Below are 18,181 nucleotides of genomic sequence, written 5' to 3' on the forward strand. Positions count from 1 at the left end.
CCCAGTAGCTCTGCCTCTATCAGGGCTCTCAACTCAGTGTGGGGTCCCTGGTCATCTTACACTAACCAGAAACTCTGAGATCTCCTACACTCAAGAGAGAAAAGGGGGAAAGTTCAATTACCAGTTAACAAATAAGAGTTTGCATAACAGACAAAAGCTGCCTGAACCGGGAGGTGAAAACAGTAACAGAGCCTCAGTGATGACCATGCAGGGACTCAGTGACCTGTCAGCTTCCACCTGGCTCTGGATTCTATTCTCATGATTCTCTCCTAAGAGGACCTGTGTAGCCAATCACCTCCTGCCCCCACCATAGGGAAGGTGGTGGCTGGTAAGAATAAACAGCACTTCTAATTTAGAGTGCAAGGTATTCAGTTCGGTTCAGTCGCTCAGTCGTGTCTGACTCTTTGTGACCCCATGGACTGCAGCACGCCAGGCCTCCCTGTCCATCACCAACTTCCGGAGCTTGCTCAGACTCATGTCCATCGAGTCAGTGATGCCATTCAACCATCTCATCCTCTGTCGTCCCTTTCTCCTCCTGCCTTCAATCTTTCCCAGAATCAGGGTCTTTTCCAGTGAGTCGGTTCTTTGCATCAGGTGGCCAAAGTATTGGGGCTTCAGCTTCAGCATCAGCCCTTCCAGTGAATATTCAGGACTGATTTCCTTTAGGATGGACTGGTTGGATCTCCGTGCTATCCAAGGGACTCTCAAGAGTCTTCTCAACACCACAGTTTAAAAGCATCAATTCTTTAGCGCTCAGCTTTCTTTATGGTCCAACTCTCATATCCATACATGACTACTGGAAAAAACCATAGCTTTGACTAGATGGAAACTTTGTTGGCAAAGTAATGTCTCTGCTTTTTAATATGCTGTTTAGGTTGGTCATAGATTTTCTTCCAAGTAGCAAGCATCTTTTAATTTCATGGCTGCAGTCAGCATCTGCAGTGATTTTTGCAGGTTATCACTTGCAAGGTATTCAAGCTGATGGCTAAGCGCTACCTGTGTTCAAAGGATGAGCAAGCACATGGACACAGAATTGGCAGGTCGGAATGTGGGACTTAGAGCTTCACTCCCAACACCCTGGGCTTGAAACTCCTGCAGCTGCTGCACTACTAATTGGTGAGACAGAGATCTGGGGGAAGAAAGGGCAAGAACATTGCCTCTCCACAATCAAAATAGTAGGAAGAAGTGAAGGGGCATTCTTATTAAAAGTAATGTCCTTCCCACATCCAACTCAAAGCTGCCATCGGTTGTACCCAGCTAGTCTGTATGGGTTTCCCTGGTGGCTCAGAAGGTAAAGAATCTGTCTGCAATGTGGGAAACCCAGGTTCAATCCCTGAGTCAAGAAGATCCCCTGGGGAAGGGAATAGCTACCCACTCCTATATTCTTGCCTGGAAAACCCCAAATACAGAGGAGCCTGGAGGGCCCCAGTCCGTGGAGCCACAAACAGTCGGACACGACTGAGTGACCAAACACACACACACAGCCTGTGTGACACCCACCAACCCAGTGTGACACCCGGCAAGGGTCTGAGGTTGATATGGACTGGCATGGATTCAAATTTGAGTGTCTGAATGGCTTACCAGCTGAACCACGCTGAGCCATGATCTTGAGTCCTAAGTTTTGATCTCCTCATCTGTGAAGTGGGTATAATGTGATCTATACCTCATGGGGCTCCTGTGACAGTTACAAATAATGCTTGTGAAGCAAGCTCTCAGTGCCTGCACACTGGCAGAGTCACCAAGTGCTCAGTGTACGATACCATCACTATTCCAGCAATGGTTAGCATTATCCTCATGGTTATTACCATTGCTATTATTCCCATTACAGAATTAGTCATTGTTAACACTTAAAGCTCTCTGCAAGAGTTGGTTTCAAAGGTTTCCTTGCCACTGAAGTTGGCTATTACCAAACTTTTAACATCTGGATGCCTTGCATTATGTCCAGTCTAAATTCGGGTTTCTTTCTACAGTATAAGCCCATGATTTCCCACCTCTGACTTCACCAGTGGTAGAACTGCTCTCATCGGTAAATAATTTAACAATGAAAATTTACATTTACACAATGCTTTGAGGTTACCAGCCTATAGAGTTGAAATCTGGGTCCCCAGCAGACTGTTGAAAGTCACCTCACGATTACTGATCTTCAAGTTAAACGGCTGGTCACGACAGGAGGTTTTCAAAGGTTAAACACAACAAGTCACTAGGAGGGAAGCCAGTAGAATCCTTCCCTAATTGTGTTCGCGGTGAACTGGTTGTTAAGTCTCCTGAAACAAGAGACTTCTCTCCCTGCATCTCCATCCTCTAGTGTTTCCTGTTTTCTTCTGCAGCCCCTGCCGCCCACTGGTGTGGCTCCAGGAAGCCAGGAACCAGGGAGGGGAGAAGCACGCAGGTGCTGCCAGGAAGCAAGAGCAGAGCTGCAGCTGCCCCTTCGTTTGGCTGGAATGCAGACGGGCAGGGGGCAGAGAAGGGGGCCAGGGTGCGTTTGCCAGGTGGAGAAGGGAACCAGTTTCAAGTTTAGGAAGCCCAGCTGGATTCTGAAGCGCCTGCTTGCCTCACTTCATTGTGGTGGCCCTTCAGGCTCCCCTGGGGATTCTAGTTAACTCTTCAGGTTCACCTGTTCACCCAGCAAATGTCCTCTGGGCCCTACCACGTGCCAAGTACTGGGATGCATCACTGTCCAAAAAGAGATAACAATGTCTACCTTTGGAGCATATGCTTTTACTGGAGGAGGATAAACAGGCAGAATAAAGAAATGAACTAGGGACTTCCCTGTGGGCCTGGTGGTTAAGAATCCACCTGCCAATGCAGGGGACCCTGGTCCAGGAAGATCCTACATGCCGTGGCCATGGGGCAATGAAGCCCGAGTGCCACAACCACTGAGCCTCTGCTCTGGAGCCTGCGAGCTGCAACTATTGGAGTCCACGCAGCCTAGAGCCTGTGCTCCACAACAAGCGAAGCCACTGCAATGAGAAGCCCACGGACTGCAACTGGAGAGCAGCTCCTACTTGCTGTTAACTAGAGCAAAGCCCGCGCAGCAACAAAGACCCAGCAGAAACAAAAATAAAAAACTTTCAATTAAAAAAAAAAAGAATTAGAGTCAAGCACAAAGAGGCCCCATTTGCCAGGTGATTCCGGGTGGAACCCGGGACCAGGCCCTGGGAGAGTTCCACGATTCTTGCCCATTTAGCCCACCGAAGCTGCTCTCGTCAGAGTCGGCAATGGCTGGTTATCAGTTCCTGGTCCCCCCAGCCAGAACTCGTGGAACCATCCTTGACTCTTTCCTCTCCCTTATCTGCTACCCTCATGTCTCCTAGCTGGGCCCCTTGGGCTCACAAACATAGATCCTCCACTTCCATGTATCTTGCTTGGGGAAGGGGAGGTCTGGACTGTTTCCACAGCCATCTAATCCCTCGCCCCCCCAACCAGCCAGCCCCCTCCTCCACGCCCCCTCCTTCACGCCCCCTCCACACTGCTGCCGACGAGAGGCTTGGAAATGAGATTCGGACAGAGCCCATGTCAGCACCTGGCATGGGGGCAGGCACTAGATAAACTGTAGCTGCTAATGTGATTATTTCTCTTCTTGGACATATATTTCACTGCCTTCTTCTGAAGGTGTCCACACAGACACTACTACGTATTAGTGGCAAGGCTTCCCTTAAAAATAGCTGCACATGATGAACTAGGGGGATCATAATAGGAATTTTAAGCAATCGTTCAAATTGATTCCTGAGAAGTCTGTGCAGAACCCTTCAAAGTGAGTTCTTTCTGGCAGAACCTCACCAGTTCCCATAAGCACATGCAAATCAGCACTCTGAGCTTCCAATTTTCACTGCCAGTTTTTTTTCCCCTACTTTCTTGAGGAACAAACCGCAGCTCTGTTATCAGAGCATCCCGGGAACCCCTCGCTGGCAGGGCTGGGGGGCCCTGAGCAGCCTCGCCCTGCCCGCCCACCGCCCCACCTCGCACACAGAGCCAGGTCCTCAGGGGATGGCCAAGGAAAGCACCAATGAAGCCTTTGTTTTGAAAGCTTAACTATCAAAAATCAGCCGCATTCACTTCAGAAGCATATTCTGAAGAAAGTTGCCAAGGACATTTTTGGCCAGAAGACTCCTTTTACATTGTCGGAAGATGCCTAGAAATGAATCCGTTTTGCCCTGGAATAAACCCTGACTGAAAAAAACCTAATGCTTGTGCCTTCAGAGCCTGGTAGCACAGTAAGACACACTTCCTTCAGGAAAGGAGGAAACACAGAGAAACCTTACTCTCCTACCTTCTTGAAGTCATGTGTGTTAATTTTGCCATTAGGATCCTTGCTGAAGTCGAGAAATCGTTTTCTGAATGCTGGGTCCTGCTGCCGTATACAGCTTTTGAGCTTTTCAATCACTTCATCCTTGGTCATGTTCCTGGTCCTGGCACCTTGGCTCTCAGCGGGCTGGGCTCTAAAATCACAAGCAGGCACAAAGGTGCAGCAGAATGCTTTCTATAAGCCAGCGGCCCCCAACCTTTTTGGCACCAGGGACCAGTTTTGTGGAAGACAATTTTTCCACGGAATTGGGGGGGGATGCTTTGGGGGTGATTCAAACTCACTGCATTTACTGTGCACTTTACTTCTCTTGTTATTACATAAGCTCCACCTCAGATCCCCAGGCATTAGGTCCCAGAGGCTGGGGACCCCTGCTACCTAATCCACTTATGGTTCAACCCAGGACAACACGGGGGTTTTCCATCCCCTTTTCACAAATAAGCAGACAGACGCTGAGGTCAAGGGAGTGACTCGGGGACTTATACGCCCATGGCCCGTAGCTTCAGAGCCAGGCCAGCAGCTCTGTGTCACTGTGTCAGGTAAAGCTCCCCCTGCCAAGTCCCAGCATGAGGCAGCAGGCCAGGGTGGGGAGCTTCGGCGCAGGGGCTGGTGTCGCCCCTAAGGTTTTCAGCTGTGCTTTGAGCTGGCTGAATCTGGCATGTGAGTGGGAAGACGCGGCTGAAAAAGGATACTTTAGTGAACTGGGAAAATGCAAAGTCAGAGCCTGTTACACAGCCTTAAATTAAACAGGCTGTTTTGTGGTCACCAGATCAAAGATCATCAGACAGCCACAGGAAGGAAGAGATGTTCACAATTAATCCAAATTGATTCACAAAATCAATTTAATTTATATAATATGGATCTTATGCAGTGTGCTCTATGTCTGAGTATGACAATGTATGTGTCATTGTAGGATAATTATTCTCCAGCCCTCCTGAAGTCTCCTAGACCTCGTTTTGATGGTCCATGAGATGGTCCTGAGAACGGACTTCTATGCCTCACCTGCTGCTTCTGTCAGCTCTAAGAGCTCTCCAGGAATGCCCATGTTTGATGAAATGCTTAATTGCTATTATTTCTTTCATTGCTTTTTTGGGAGGCAGACATAGTTCATCATAGAATATTTTACCTTTCTCTTAAAATACCACCTTTCTGCTCATCTATAAAGCAGCTACTATTAACGTGCCCAGATATTCAAATTTCATCACCTTAGCATTAAAATATTCCTATTGCTCTACACTTAAGAATTTTTTAAAGGGGATATGACAAAGGGAAGTTGGCCGATTAGTTCTACATTTTACCTTTCCTTATGGATTTATTATAAGCTATGAACAAGCAAGTTAAAATAATATCTTTTCATTAGACTAAACCTATATTTTTCAAAATGAGGAAGGGCTAGAATACTCATCAGTCTGACTTTTAATGGATTTACTAAGTATGTTTTACTGTTACAATTCAATTTGGCAATCATTTAAGTAATTCTATCATTCATGTTAGAAAATGTTAACCAGTGTGATGAGTATATTTTGCAATAAATATTATACAGAAGTAAGGGAGCTACAACTCTGGAAAAAAGTAAGTGTGACTGCAGGGAGGTAATAGTTGAGTGGCACATGGGTTCTTTGGGAGTTGAAAGTCCTGGGTGCCTCCCCCAGGACATCCACTAAGTTTGTGAATAACCTGAGCACGCTAAGTCGCTTTCATTTGTGTCCAACTCTTTGTGACCCTCCAGACTGTAGCCTGTCAGCTCCTCTGTCCATGGGATTCCATTGGAGTTCCATGGAGTGTTACCATTTCCTTCTCCAGGGGATCTTCCTGACCCAGGGATCGAACCCATGTCTCTTACATCTCCTGCACTGGCAGGTGGGTTCTTTACCACTAGCGCCACCTGGGAAGCCCAAATAATGTGAGGCAAGTCCCCAAACCTCCTCTCAGGTCTCAGTGCTTTCAATTCTAGAATTAATAAGTCAGTGCAGTAATTCCTAAGATCTCTGCTTGCTCTAAAAGTCCCTGACTCATATCACTGCATTAATCATTGGCCATCTTTCTTATTTAAATCCTAAAATATTTAAATACTCATTTTCGTCAACAAATATTTACTGTCTACCTTGCAGTAGAATTCCATGGACAGAGGAGACTGGCAGGCTACAGTGGACTACCGTCCACAAGGTTGCAAAGAGTCGGACACGACTGAGCAACTAACATGTCCTGCAGTAGGCACCATGGTTTTAATACATGCTTTCGTTTTGTTTTACCTCTCAGAAAGGTCTGGCGGTGGCTGCTCCTCTTTTTGAAGATGTTTGCTTAACAGTTGACCCTTTGGCACGGGAACTGGAGAGACAGTGGGCGGGCGATTAATTCCTAGGCATGCCAAAAGTTTCTTGTAAAGGATTCTTCCTGAAGCAATATCCTGAAACTTACTGCAGAGTCTGAATTTTAAAAATAATTAGAACATGCCCATTAGAACAGCTGAAACAAGACCGAGCCTACCAACTGTCGGCAAGGAAGTGAGTGGCTACAGGTCTCCTCTGTGGCTGGTGGAGGGCGAGACAGCACTCCCACTTTGGAAGACAGTGGGGCAACCGAACATATACTCATCAGAGGAACCAGCTGGCCCACCCGTAGGCACTTAGCCGGGAGAAATAAAAACGTACGTCTGCACAAAGACTTGTATGATACATGTGGCTTTCATTGTAAGAGCAAAAACTGGGGATAAACCCAATGTCCATCAGTAGATGAGTGGATCCACAAGGCTGGGGAAGGCCATAAAACAGAAGTCTACTCCACAATGAACAAGAACCAACTGTGGATGCACAGAACAGCACGAGTAAACTGCACAAACATTATGCTTGGTGAATAAAACCTGGCATCTTGTAGGCTTGCATTTACAGAGAATCCTAGAAAATGTCAAGTCATCTGTAGTGACATGGTGCCAGGTGGGTGGAAGAGAGGGACTGCCAAGGGCACAAGGAAGCTTTAAGGACAATGAAAAAGCTTAGTGTCTGGATTGACAGCTTGCAATGGGTTCACGGAGATATATACACTTGATGGATTTCTTCCAATTGTGTTATTTAAATATGGGTTCGTTTGAGACTTCCCTGGTGGTCCAGTGGTTAAGACTCCATGCTCCCAATGCAGAGCAATGCCTGCCTCAGGGAGCTGCAAGAGGCTGGGAAAGTGCTCATCCTGGAAGGAGGGAACAGATCATCTGAAAACCCAGAGACAACAGAGAGCTTAGAATCAGCCTCGCTGAGCTGGGTCCTGCAGGAATGGCCGCAGCAAATAAGAGCTCCCCGTGGGCTTGACCCTGGGTGACAGGCTTTGTGTCTATTGCCTCATTTGATCCTCACCACAACTCTCATGCTCAGCACTTGCCCAAGTTCACAGCTTGTTCAGGGCCGAGCTGGGATTTGAACCCAGGCCTTCTGGCTACAGAGCCTGAGCTCCAGAGGGGCTTGAGGATCCTGAAGGGGCTGGGAAGCCACATTCTGTTAAAGCAGCTGGTATTTTCCTAATGCCAAGAGGACACCTGAGTGCTTCAAGCAGGGTTTTAATGTGATCATCTCTGTAGGGCTTCCATGGTAGCTCAGATGGTAAAGCATCTGCCTGCACTGTGGGAGACCCAGGTTCGATCCCTGGGTTGGGAAGATCCCCTGGAGAAGGAATAGGCAACCCACTCCAGTATTCTTGCCTGGAAAATCCCACGGACAGAGGAACGTCGTAGGCTATAGTCCATGGGGTCGCAAAGAGCTGGACACAACTGAGCAACTTCACTTTGTACTTCAGACAAAGACTGGTTACATAATGGAGGAGAGAGAGAGGGAGAGAGAGAGAGAGGCTTCCAACTCAAAAATCCAGATGCCTGCACGATCAACCCACTAAAGTTCACTCATTCATTCATTCATTCCCTCACTTGCCATTTAAGATGCCCTGTCCATGAGCCGGGCACTCCTAGGTACTGGGGCTTCAGGGGGAAGAGACAAACTCTCCACGTTTTACATCCTTGGTGGGTGGCACAGGTAATAAACAAATGACGGGGGCCATGAAAAGTGGGGCTGGGTGACAGGTAGAGAGCACCTGGGAGGTGGGCTAGGGGGAAGGCGGAGAAGGAGGCGAACAGAGCGACCTGCCACTCTGGGTGGTGAGATGTCCACCAATCTCCTTTCCAAGTTAACGTATCTAAAATGAAACTGTTGATTTTTACCCCCGGAAACTGTCCCCCTCAGCCTTCCCCAGCTCAGATGACAATCCTGAGTCCCCAGGTGCTTGAGCCAGAAGCTTGGGTTCATCCTCACTTCTTGCCCCACCCCCACCCCAACCCACACCCTTGGAAGCTCAGCCAGTGGTACTCCAAACACACCCTGAATCTCCGCATGTGTTCATGGTCTGTATTCCTAGAAGAACCACAGCAACACAGTGGGCAGAGGGTGGTTCTTATTATACCAAAGTGAAAAAAGTGAAAGTGTTAGTCACTCAATCATATCCAACTCTTTGCAACCCCATAGACTGGGGCCTGCCAGGCTCCTCTGTCCATGGGATTCTCCAAGCAAGAATTCTGCAGTGGGTAGCCATTCCCTTCTCCAGGGATCTTTCCCACCCAGGGATCAAACCCAGGTCTCCCACATTGCAGATTCTTTACCACCTGAGGCACCAGGGAAGCCCCTTGTTACACCAAACTGCTTTCCAAAGAGGCTTTGTCATTCACACACCCACCAGCACACATGGGAGAACCACCTCCTCCTCCTTCCTGCTCTGTCTTTCCATGTGTTTGCAAATCTGCATTTCTTTTACTTCAAGTAGTATCGAACACAACTTATAAATTTTTTCCATGTATTAACCTACATTTTAACAAAGCAATAGCAAGCCTTCTGCTCAGAGCCTTTGGCAGATAGAGACATCTCATTAGGATTTAATCATACTGTTTTCATGAAAAGCAGTCTTAGTGCAACCTCTTTACAGTGACTGATGCTGTTTTTACACATAAGGAAAGCCTTTTTTTAAAAAAAATAATTAATTTACTTCAGAAAAAGAGGAGTTGATATAAAGAAAATGAAGTGTACTCAGGTAGAATATGAATGCCGTTGGGCGACATCTTCTTTTTAGGGACAAGTAAACGGAGACCTCAAGAGGTTCCCCTCTGTTGGCCCTTGGAAGCCGCTGCAAACCTTTAACAACTCCCAAGCCTCCTACTCCACCTGCGACCTCCGCCTCAGCTGCCGATCTTGCCTTCCCCTGTGCTGAGAAGTCTGGAGGTAGGGTGGGACTCCTAGGTCAGCACCCCCACAACCCCTCTTCCCACCCTGGCTCCATCTGCTTTTCCTCTCCAGATGCTAGCTGCAGCCTCTGGCTTCTCCCAGCCCGCAGACACGCCAGAGCCTGACTGTGAAGCCGGTGACTCCCTTCTTGACCCTGCCCTCTCTACTCCACACGCATCCCTTGGACCTGCTGGGTCTCCCCCGTTCAACTGCTCACCCCACTTGCTTCCTCTGTGCCCTCTGACCTCGCTGGCCCCCTGCTCCCTGAGACTCCTTGCCCCCTTAGCCTCAGGCACCCCCATCCGGTCCCATCGCCCCGACCTCCTCGGCCTCCTTTGCTGAGGGACCAGCCAGGGCCCTGGTTGCCTGGTAGTGCTCTCAGGTCCTCCCCAAGGCCCGCTCACCTCAGACAGCCAGTCCACCGTTGACCCCAGACAAATGCTGATGGAGCAAACGAGCAAATGGTCGGTGTGAGGAGGACGCCAGGGTCTTGTCCCGGCCCGGGCTCCTCTCTGAGCCCCATGTCTTCAGAAAAAGGAGCCCTTTTTCTGGTGTTTTCACCTCCGACTGGCCAGCTCCATCTGCTCCCTTAGTGGCCCTGAGTCTCTCCCAGCGGCTGGCTCGAGCAGCCCCGGGCATCCTCGGAGACCCCCTCCGTCCTCTGCCGTCAGCCTCCCTGTGCAGAGCCACCGGGCTGTTCCTCTGCTGCCCGGACCACCCCAGAGCAGCCGGCCCCACAGTCCTCTGCCCCTCCTCCTTTCCGGCCCCTTCCTTCCGCTTCCCCCCATTACACCTCTTCCCCTCCCGGAGCAGAGCTGTGTTTACAGAGCACAGACCTGGCGTGGGCACTCGCCCCCTCTAAACCAGACCCGCGCCCTGCCAGCCCGCGGACGGGGGCAGGGGCGTTTTCAAAGCCGTCTGTCCTGGTGGCTCTCAGGCCCTGTGGAGGACTCTGCCTGCTTGATGACTCCGGTCCCCTAGGGGGAGCGCCCGTCCTTCTTGCCCGCCCTTCCTGTCCTGTGGCCGCGTGCCCCTGCCGCTCTCCTCACGCCCCGCGGGAATGTGCCGTGTGCCCCGAGCCTCCTCTGCTGTCACAGTCCTGAAAGGCTCTTCCCTTTCTTCTCCGGGTCCCATCCCTGGGAACCTGCTCGCCTTCCGTGCCCCTGCCCCACCCTCTGGGCTGTGCGTGCCCTTCAGGAACGGTGCACACATGGTGCTCTGGTGCCCGCGTGCCATGCTGGGTGCTTCTGTGTCTCCTTCCCCCACTTAGACGCCCCCCAACCCCCCGGTAAATGAAGGGATTTCTGTAAACCTATTGGTATAACAGGGGCTTCTCTGGTGGCTCAGATGGTAAAGCGCCTGCCTGCAATGCAGGAGACCCGGGTTCGACCCCTGGGTTGGGAAGATCCAAATGGCAACCCACTCCAGTACACTTGCCTGGAAAGTTCCATGGACAGAGGAGCCTGGTGGGCTATAGTCCATGGGGTCACAAAGAGATGGACACGACTGAGTGACTTCACTTTTTTTTTAATTGATATAACAAGATGGCCAGATGCCGGAGACTCAGGCAATACTCACTGAGAGGCCAAGTGAAGGAACAAGTGAACCCCCTAGCCAGTCCTGGGCTCCTCTCTCTCCTTCCCTGTCTCCCTCTGCCCTGGGACCGAGCACACAGCAAAGTCAGGAGCAAGCCCTGCAGACATGGACATCCACGTGGCCTCTGTCTTTGCCCGCTGCCCATCCCAGGCCCTCATCCCTCCCTGAGCTCCTCCAGAACCGCCTCTAGATTTGCTGTCACCTGCTTCTCCCCTTTGCCTTGTTTCTTCCACCCCCAAGCAAACTGACCTTCCTGCAAGAGTTCTGTAAACTGGATGGATGCAAACAGCCGGCCCAGCACACCAAGCTCTCACAAGCCCCTCCTGATGGGGAAAGCCTTGTCCCCACTTCTTGTAAGCCACGGGGAAAATGGGCTATGAGTGTTCACAGAAATGAGACTCGAGAGGCCAACAATTACCAGTAAGATCAACTTTTGGGTCACTTTAAACCAATGTAATATGAAGCAAAGTAAAAAATAAGATTTTCAACATTCCATTTAGAAGGACTGAAAGAGCATCCTTGTGATGTCACTGAATTTCCATCTTCAGGAATCTCCCAGATCACTGCCCACACCCTGGGGAACCCTGGCCCCCGTTTCTGAGGGTGGCCTGTGGGAGGTGCCATCCCCCCAGAGTGCCGCTCCAGCCTGCAGGTTGTCAAGGTCATCTGCAGTGAGGGAACGCCGCAGGGGGTGAGCCCCTCCACATGGAGGGTGGAAGGGACACCAGGCAGGACCCGTGGAGCCTTCAGGACACCCTTCTCTTCTTTCTCTAACACTCTGTCCCCTCCAGCTTTGGCTCAGCTACCACAAAGTAAGTTTTAAACTAAAATGAACTATAAATTATATATATATATATATACATATATATATGTGTGTATATATATATATATAAATTCTTAATCAGGCTACCATTTATGGGCTGGTTGGTCATGGCCAGACACCCTGAGAGGTAAAACAGTATGAAGATTAAGACCATAGGAGTCATGGCAACCAGGATGGGACCCATGTTTATGGGCTGGCTGGTCACAGCCAGACACCCTGGGAAGTAAACTAGTATAAGGATTAAGGACATAGGAGTCATGGCGACCAGGATGGGACCCAGGCTCCACAGCTCACTCCCGTGTGTCTCCAAGAATTCACTGAATTTCTCCAGGCCTCCATCTCCTTATTCAGGAAAAGGAGTTGTAATGCAACCTTATACATTTGTGGTGAGGACTTAATCATATAGCATATATGCCAGGTTCTCAACCAACATCCAAGGCTTAGTACAGACTCAATAACTAGGAGCTATTACCAGTACTACCTACTAACATGACAGAAAACATGTAGAAAAAGGTTAGAATTATCAAACAGACTTCAAGGAAAATGTAACATGAACTAATGCTGTTACCTGAAAACTTACTTTACTAAATGTTCAGTTGTTAAAAATGGGCAGAATACGTGCATGACTTTCTTGAAATTATTTTGCCCAATGAGTCCTGTGTCTCCGAGGTCATATGACCGCAGCATATTACAGAAAGCCAATAGATTCTTAGCAATCGAGTCATGAATAATTTCTTCCACCTAACAGGAAGGAAACAAACAAACAAACAAATGATTTTACCAAGCTGCACGTTTGTAACCTGGGGAGGGAGGTAGCACCCTGGGGCCACATAGGAAAGCATCACTTACTGAATCCCAAGCCAGGAAGAGAGGCATCTTGGTGTCTTTATAGGAGGGTATTTTGTGCAGCTGATTGGGAAAGAAAAAAATGTATATAAATACAAATCACTCACAAAGGCAGTGGGAGCTTAGGAGGCAGTGGACTTCGGACTGTCGGCTTTGTCCCTGATCAGCCAATAGTTTAGACCCTGAGCAGGTGTGTCTGCCCGCCAGCCCCTATCTGGAAATGAGGGTAACAACATCCAAATTGTGCTTATTTTAAAAAGCACAAAAAACATGAAAAAAATCCATCACTAGAAATTAAATAATGAACACCTGGATTATAACAACGGGGAATACTCTATCTTTTCATATTACGTAGCAGAATTTTTACTGACACTAAGGGTTGACAATATGTTAATTGATGATAAATTTAAAAGTCACTAATTACATATCCCATCAAAAAATAAAATAGATATCATATGTGAAAGTATATATATAAATACATGTACCCAGCTCATCAAATTGTATACAGTACATTAAATTGTGTGCTTTTTATATATCAATTATACCTCAATAAAGCTGCAAAAAATAGTGTGTGTGTGTGTGTGTGTGTGTGTGTGCACATGCGCACAAAGGTAAAGGTTTGGAAGAACATGCAAGAGTGAGTAAAAACATAACACAATTCCTCTATGTCAGAATTAGCAGTGATCTTAATTTTCTTCTATTTGCACATCTCTGTGTTCCAATGTTTCTAATCCATTTGTTTATATTAACATTCACTCAACACACTGCTTTGTGAGGATGCCTAGCACTGGACTATGCTTGAGGGTACCGCTGGCAGTGAAAATAGAGAAGTCTCTGCCTTCCTAGAGGCATGACAATATCATGATACAAACATGACCCCATGGCCAGTACAGGTGTGTGAGACTGATGACTGCAAAGTTGACTTCATCAGAGAGGTCCGGGGGATCGCCGGGAAGGCTGAGACCTACTGAAGGGTCCCAGACAAAAGAGTGGGAAGGGGATCCTTGCAGGAGCTGCAGTGCTGAGGTTGGTGGAGGGAGCCTGGGGAGCCTGAGGACCTGGCAGTGTGGCGGCGAGGAGACCCCATGAGAGGCGGCCAGGCCAGACCATGTGACACCTCGTCAACCACATTGGGACATTCTGCTCTATCTACAAGGCTACAGTCGTTGGAGGACTGGAAGCCTGGAGGCAGACAGGGTCTGATCTAGAGCAGGCAGAGACCAAGCTGCTGGCCACGTGGAAAGCACACTCTCACATGTCTACAGTTTCATTTTTAAAGAAAAAAAAATTGGATTTGATTAAAAAAGAAAAGGAAAAAGGATGGCTATGTGCAGTCAATCCTAAAGGAAATCATCCCTGAATGTTTATTGGAAGGACTGATGCTAAAGCTGAAGTTCCAATATGGACCACCTGATGGGAAGAGCTGACTCATTGGAAAAGACCCTGACGCTGGGAAAGATTGAGGGCAGGAGGAGAAGGGGACAACAGAGGGTGAGATGGTTGGATGGCATCACCAACTCGATGGACATGAGTTTGAACAAGTTCCAGGAGGTGGTAAGGGACAGGGAAGCCTGGCGTACTGCAGTCCATGGGGTCGCAGAGACTCGGACATGACTGGGCAACTAAACAACAAAACTGTGCAAGGTTGTGGTGATGGGCAGAGGCTATGATGCACAAAAGCTAACACAGCCTCTGTCCCACTGGGGAACTCTGGAGAAGCTGCAGTTCTCTGTTTCTGCAAGTGAAAGGGCTCTGGGACTCACTTCTGAAACAGAGCTCAAGAAGGACCCAGTGACGTGGGTTAGGATGTGCACAAGGCAGGCTTCTCAAACGGCACTAGCAGTAAAGAACCTGCCTGCCAATGCAGGAGATGTAAGAGACGTGGGTTCAATCCCTGGGTCAGGAAGATCCCCTGGAGGAGGGCATGGCAACCCACTCCAGTAGTTTTGCCTGGAGAATCCCATGGACAGAGGAACCTGCTGGTCACAGGAGTCCATGGGTTCCCAAAGAGTCGGACACAACTGAAGCAACTTACCATGAATGCACACAAACCACGATATTTAAACTAAAAGCTAACCTGTACCGGGTAAAAGAAATCTTTAACAAACAGTTCAGCGAGGCTCTGCGAATGTCCATTGCATGCATTATCTGAAACTAATCTGATTTTGTCAAAGTCCTAAAATTCTAAAATGCTAAGTAGCTATTAAAGTTATAGAAGCATTAATAATAACAAAACTATCAACTTTTCAACCAAAAGAAATAAATACTAAAAGTGTTTGCCACTAGAGGCAATAAGCAGTTGTTTTGCTTTGTTTTATTACAACTGCATGCATGCCAAGTCACTTCAGTCATGTCTGATTCTCTAGGACCCCATGGACTGTAGCCCACCAGGCTCCTCTGTACATGGCATTCTTCAGGCAAGAATACTGGAGTTGCCATGCCCTCCTCCAGGGGATCTTCCCCATCCAGGGATTGAAACTGCATCTCTTATGTCTCCTGCATCGGCAGGCAGGTTCTAGCAGTGCTATTGAAATGCCATGAAAAGGAGTCATATCTGGTGTATAAAGTGTTGCCATTCATTTTTGAAAATGTCAAAGATCATCCTTCAGTGAGATTTAGAAACGTGAAAGTGAAAGTCCCTCAGTCGCGTCTGACTCTTTGCAACCTCATGAACTGTAGTCCACAGAACTCTCCAGGCCAGAATACTGGAGTGGGTAGCCTTTCCCTTCTTCAGGGGATCTTCCCAACCCAGGGATCGAACCCAGGTTTAGAAACTAAAAGTTAAAATCAAACAGCTTTTAAACACAACTCTTACTTAAAATGAAAATTAACTCTGGTGGAAAACGTGCAGTCATTCAGTTATTTAAACCATATTTCACCTGCATCTCTTATTTCGCTAACAATACTTAAGTTTCCTGCCGTAAACAGAAAAGCAAACGTGAAGTTGTGGCAAAACTCACCTTAGGGTTCTCTTCAATTAGCTCAATAAGCTTCCTGACATTGACACATCCGGTGCACCCAGGGTCAAGTGTTTGCATTAGTTCTTTGAATTCTGAATCACTTATTTTTACAACCATGCAATTTAGAATACGTTGCAATTCTTGTCCTGTTATCTGTCCGTCAGGTTTCTGAACATGAAAATATTATATGGGAATTATTTTAAAGAAGAAAAAAAGGAAGGAAAAGCATGACATGTATTGAGCAGCACTTAATAAATCAAGATTTGGGGCCAAACAGAATTGTGATTCGAAATACGAAAACCTCAACTGATGCTCACTGTATAACCCACGTGCCAAGAGCAGTCAGGGGAGGGAACCTAGAACTTTGCTAGCACCGTTGCTATGATGTTCTTTGTCAGGACGTGGCAAGAAAGAGGCTGACCCTCTCCCCGGGACAGGCTGAATGCTGGTGGTCTCAGAGGCCGAACAGCTTTTCCTGCCCTAAAATACCTGAGGACCCTGCAGCTCAGCCACACTGGGCATAGGACTTCCTGGAAATTCAATTACAACTTGCCAATTTACTAAGAATATTAATTATGCTTGTTTGCACTACCACCAACCTCGTCAATTACATAAATGGACAATTACTTAGCAAGAAAAATTTCAGCCACGCACCATAAAGAAAACATATTATGAGCAAAATACTGGGAGGCAAACTTCTTCTCCCAGAATAAAAAATCACCAATAAGTAAATTGAATATCAAAATTGAGAGAAACTATTTACTGGAAAGGCAGGGGAAATAAAGGACCCCATCTCTTCATAAAGAGATATTGTGAATATTAATGTGACCAAAGACTTATTAAGTGATACAGCAGTGTATGAATGTCAACTACAAATTTAGGGTCCAAAACTTGAAAAGGACAGAGGTTTTCTTGGAGAAAATTAAGTAATTTAGAGGGTATGTTCAGGGTACTTTTTGGTGGGGGAGTGACCATTGCTTAATGTCCAAGTAGGAGTTGTTGACAACTAATATTTATGATTTTCAATAATCAACCATTATCACTCTCTAATTCGAGTATTTTCATCACCCCCAAAGAAATCTTGTGCCCATTTGTTGTCACTCTCCATTTCTACCCTATCCTAAGGGACTAATCTAGTTTCTATCTCTCTAAATATTTGTTTTTTTTCTGGATATTGCGTGTAAATAGAATCGTATGACATTTGTCTCTGTAGGCACCTTCCATCTGCCTGCTTTCAACAGGTATGTTTGTGAGGCTCATTCATGATGTTGCATGGATCAGTATTTTGTTCCTTTTTATTCCTGTTACTACTATTCCATTGTATGATACGGCACATTTTGTACTATTGTGAGTTGATGAACGTTTGGACTGTTTCCGGTTTGGAAATGAGGAATAATGCTACTGTGGACTCCTGCACATAAGCCTTTGTGTGGACATGTGTTTTTATTTCTCTTGGGCAGATGTATCCAGGGGTGGAATTCCTGGGTCATGTGGTGAATTTGTTTTAACTTGTTAAGGAATGACTCTGTTGTTTTCTGTAGCAGTTGTGCCAGCGTATGACCCCACCAGGGGTGTGTAAGTGCCGCCCCCACAGCATCCAGCCCTTACTATTGTCTATCTCGCTGATAGTAGCCGCCCCAGGGGTGAGGTGGTGTTTCTCTGCCCTATTGATTTGCGTTTCCCTGGTGTTGAGCTCCTCTTCCTGTGTTCGCTGGGCGTTCCTATATATTCTTTGGTGAAATAGCTATTAAAATCTTGTCCATTTTAAAAGCTGGGTAGTCTTCTTACTGAGTTCTAAGAGTTCTCACATATTCTAGATATAAGTCCTTTACCAGATACAGAATTTGCATACATTTTCTCCCAGTTTGTGGTTTGTCTTTTCACCTCCTTAATGGTATCTTCTGAAGCACAAAAGATTTTAATTCTAAATCAGTCCAGTTTATACATTTTGTTCTTTTATGGATCATGCTTTTAGTAGCACATCTAAAAAAAATCTTTGCCTAACACAAGGTCACGAAGAATTACACATATGTCATCTTCTAACATTTTTATTGTTTTAGCTCTTATATTTAGTTTTATGGTCCATTTTCAGTTAATTTTTGTATATAATGTAAAGAAAAGGTCTAACTTCATCTTTTTGCATTGTTCAGTCACTTAAGTCATGACCGAATCTTTGTGACCCCGTGGACTGCAGCATTCCAGGCTTCACTGTCTCCCGGAGTTTCCTCAAACTCATCTCCATTGAGTCGGTAATGTCATCCAACCGTCTCATCTTCTGTCAACTCCTTATCCTCCTGCCCTAAATCTTTCCCAGCATCAGTGTCTTTTCCAAGAGTTGGTTCTTTGCATCAGGTAGCCAAAGTATTGGTTGATTCAGCATCAGTCCTGCCAATGAATATTC

At 47.1% G+C, this 18,181-nt stretch overlaps 1 protein-coding gene and 1 long non-coding RNA gene across 42 annotated transcripts in view; one reads left to right on the top strand and one right to left on the bottom strand.

Annotated features, from left to right (window-relative positions):
* Positions 1 to 18,181, bottom strand: part of EFCAB6 (EF-hand calcium binding domain 6) — a 241,057-nt gene that overhangs the window by 111,804 nt on the left and 111,072 nt on the right. For all 31 annotated transcript variants that reach the window (XR_014081614.1, XR_014081615.1, XR_014081611.1 and 28 more), the window contains 5 exons: positions 15,781 to 15,948; positions 12,824 to 12,883; positions 12,555 to 12,715; positions 6,556 to 6,729; positions 4,271 to 4,439 (listed from right to left, as the gene is read on the bottom strand). Coding sequence is in view for 24 of the 31 variants with exons in the window: in XM_081587880.1 (XP_081444006.1) it covers positions 4,271 to 4,439; positions 6,556 to 6,729; positions 12,555 to 12,715; positions 12,824 to 12,883; positions 15,781 to 15,948 (732 nt within the window). In the remaining 7 variants the exon portion in view is untranslated. The remainder of the gene's footprint in view (positions 1 to 4,270; positions 4,440 to 6,555; positions 6,730 to 12,554; positions 12,716 to 12,823; positions 12,884 to 15,780; positions 15,949 to 18,181) is intronic.
* Positions 1 to 18,181, top strand: part of LOC145544749 (uncharacterized) — a 37,415-nt gene that overhangs the window by 18,760 nt on the left and 474 nt on the right. For 8 of the 11 annotated variants that reach the window (XR_014081621.1, XR_014081625.1, XR_014081622.1 and 5 more), the window contains one exon: positions 6,563 to 6,967. This is a non-coding gene — a long non-coding RNA (uncharacterized LOC145544749). Of the gene's footprint in view, positions 1 to 6,562; positions 6,968 to 18,181 lie in introns of those variants that run through there. The other 3 variants (XR_014081631.1, XR_014081630.1, XR_014081629.1) reach the window with 1 other exon arrangement.

The sequence above is a fragment of the Giraffa tippelskirchi genome, chromosome 4 (assembly GCF_054371585.1).
Source record: "Giraffa tippelskirchi isolate mGirTip1 chromosome 4, T2T-mGirTip1v1.2.pri, whole genome shotgun sequence".
NCBI classification, from domain to species: Eukaryota; Metazoa; Chordata; class Mammalia; order Artiodactyla; family Giraffidae; genus Giraffa; species Giraffa tippelskirchi.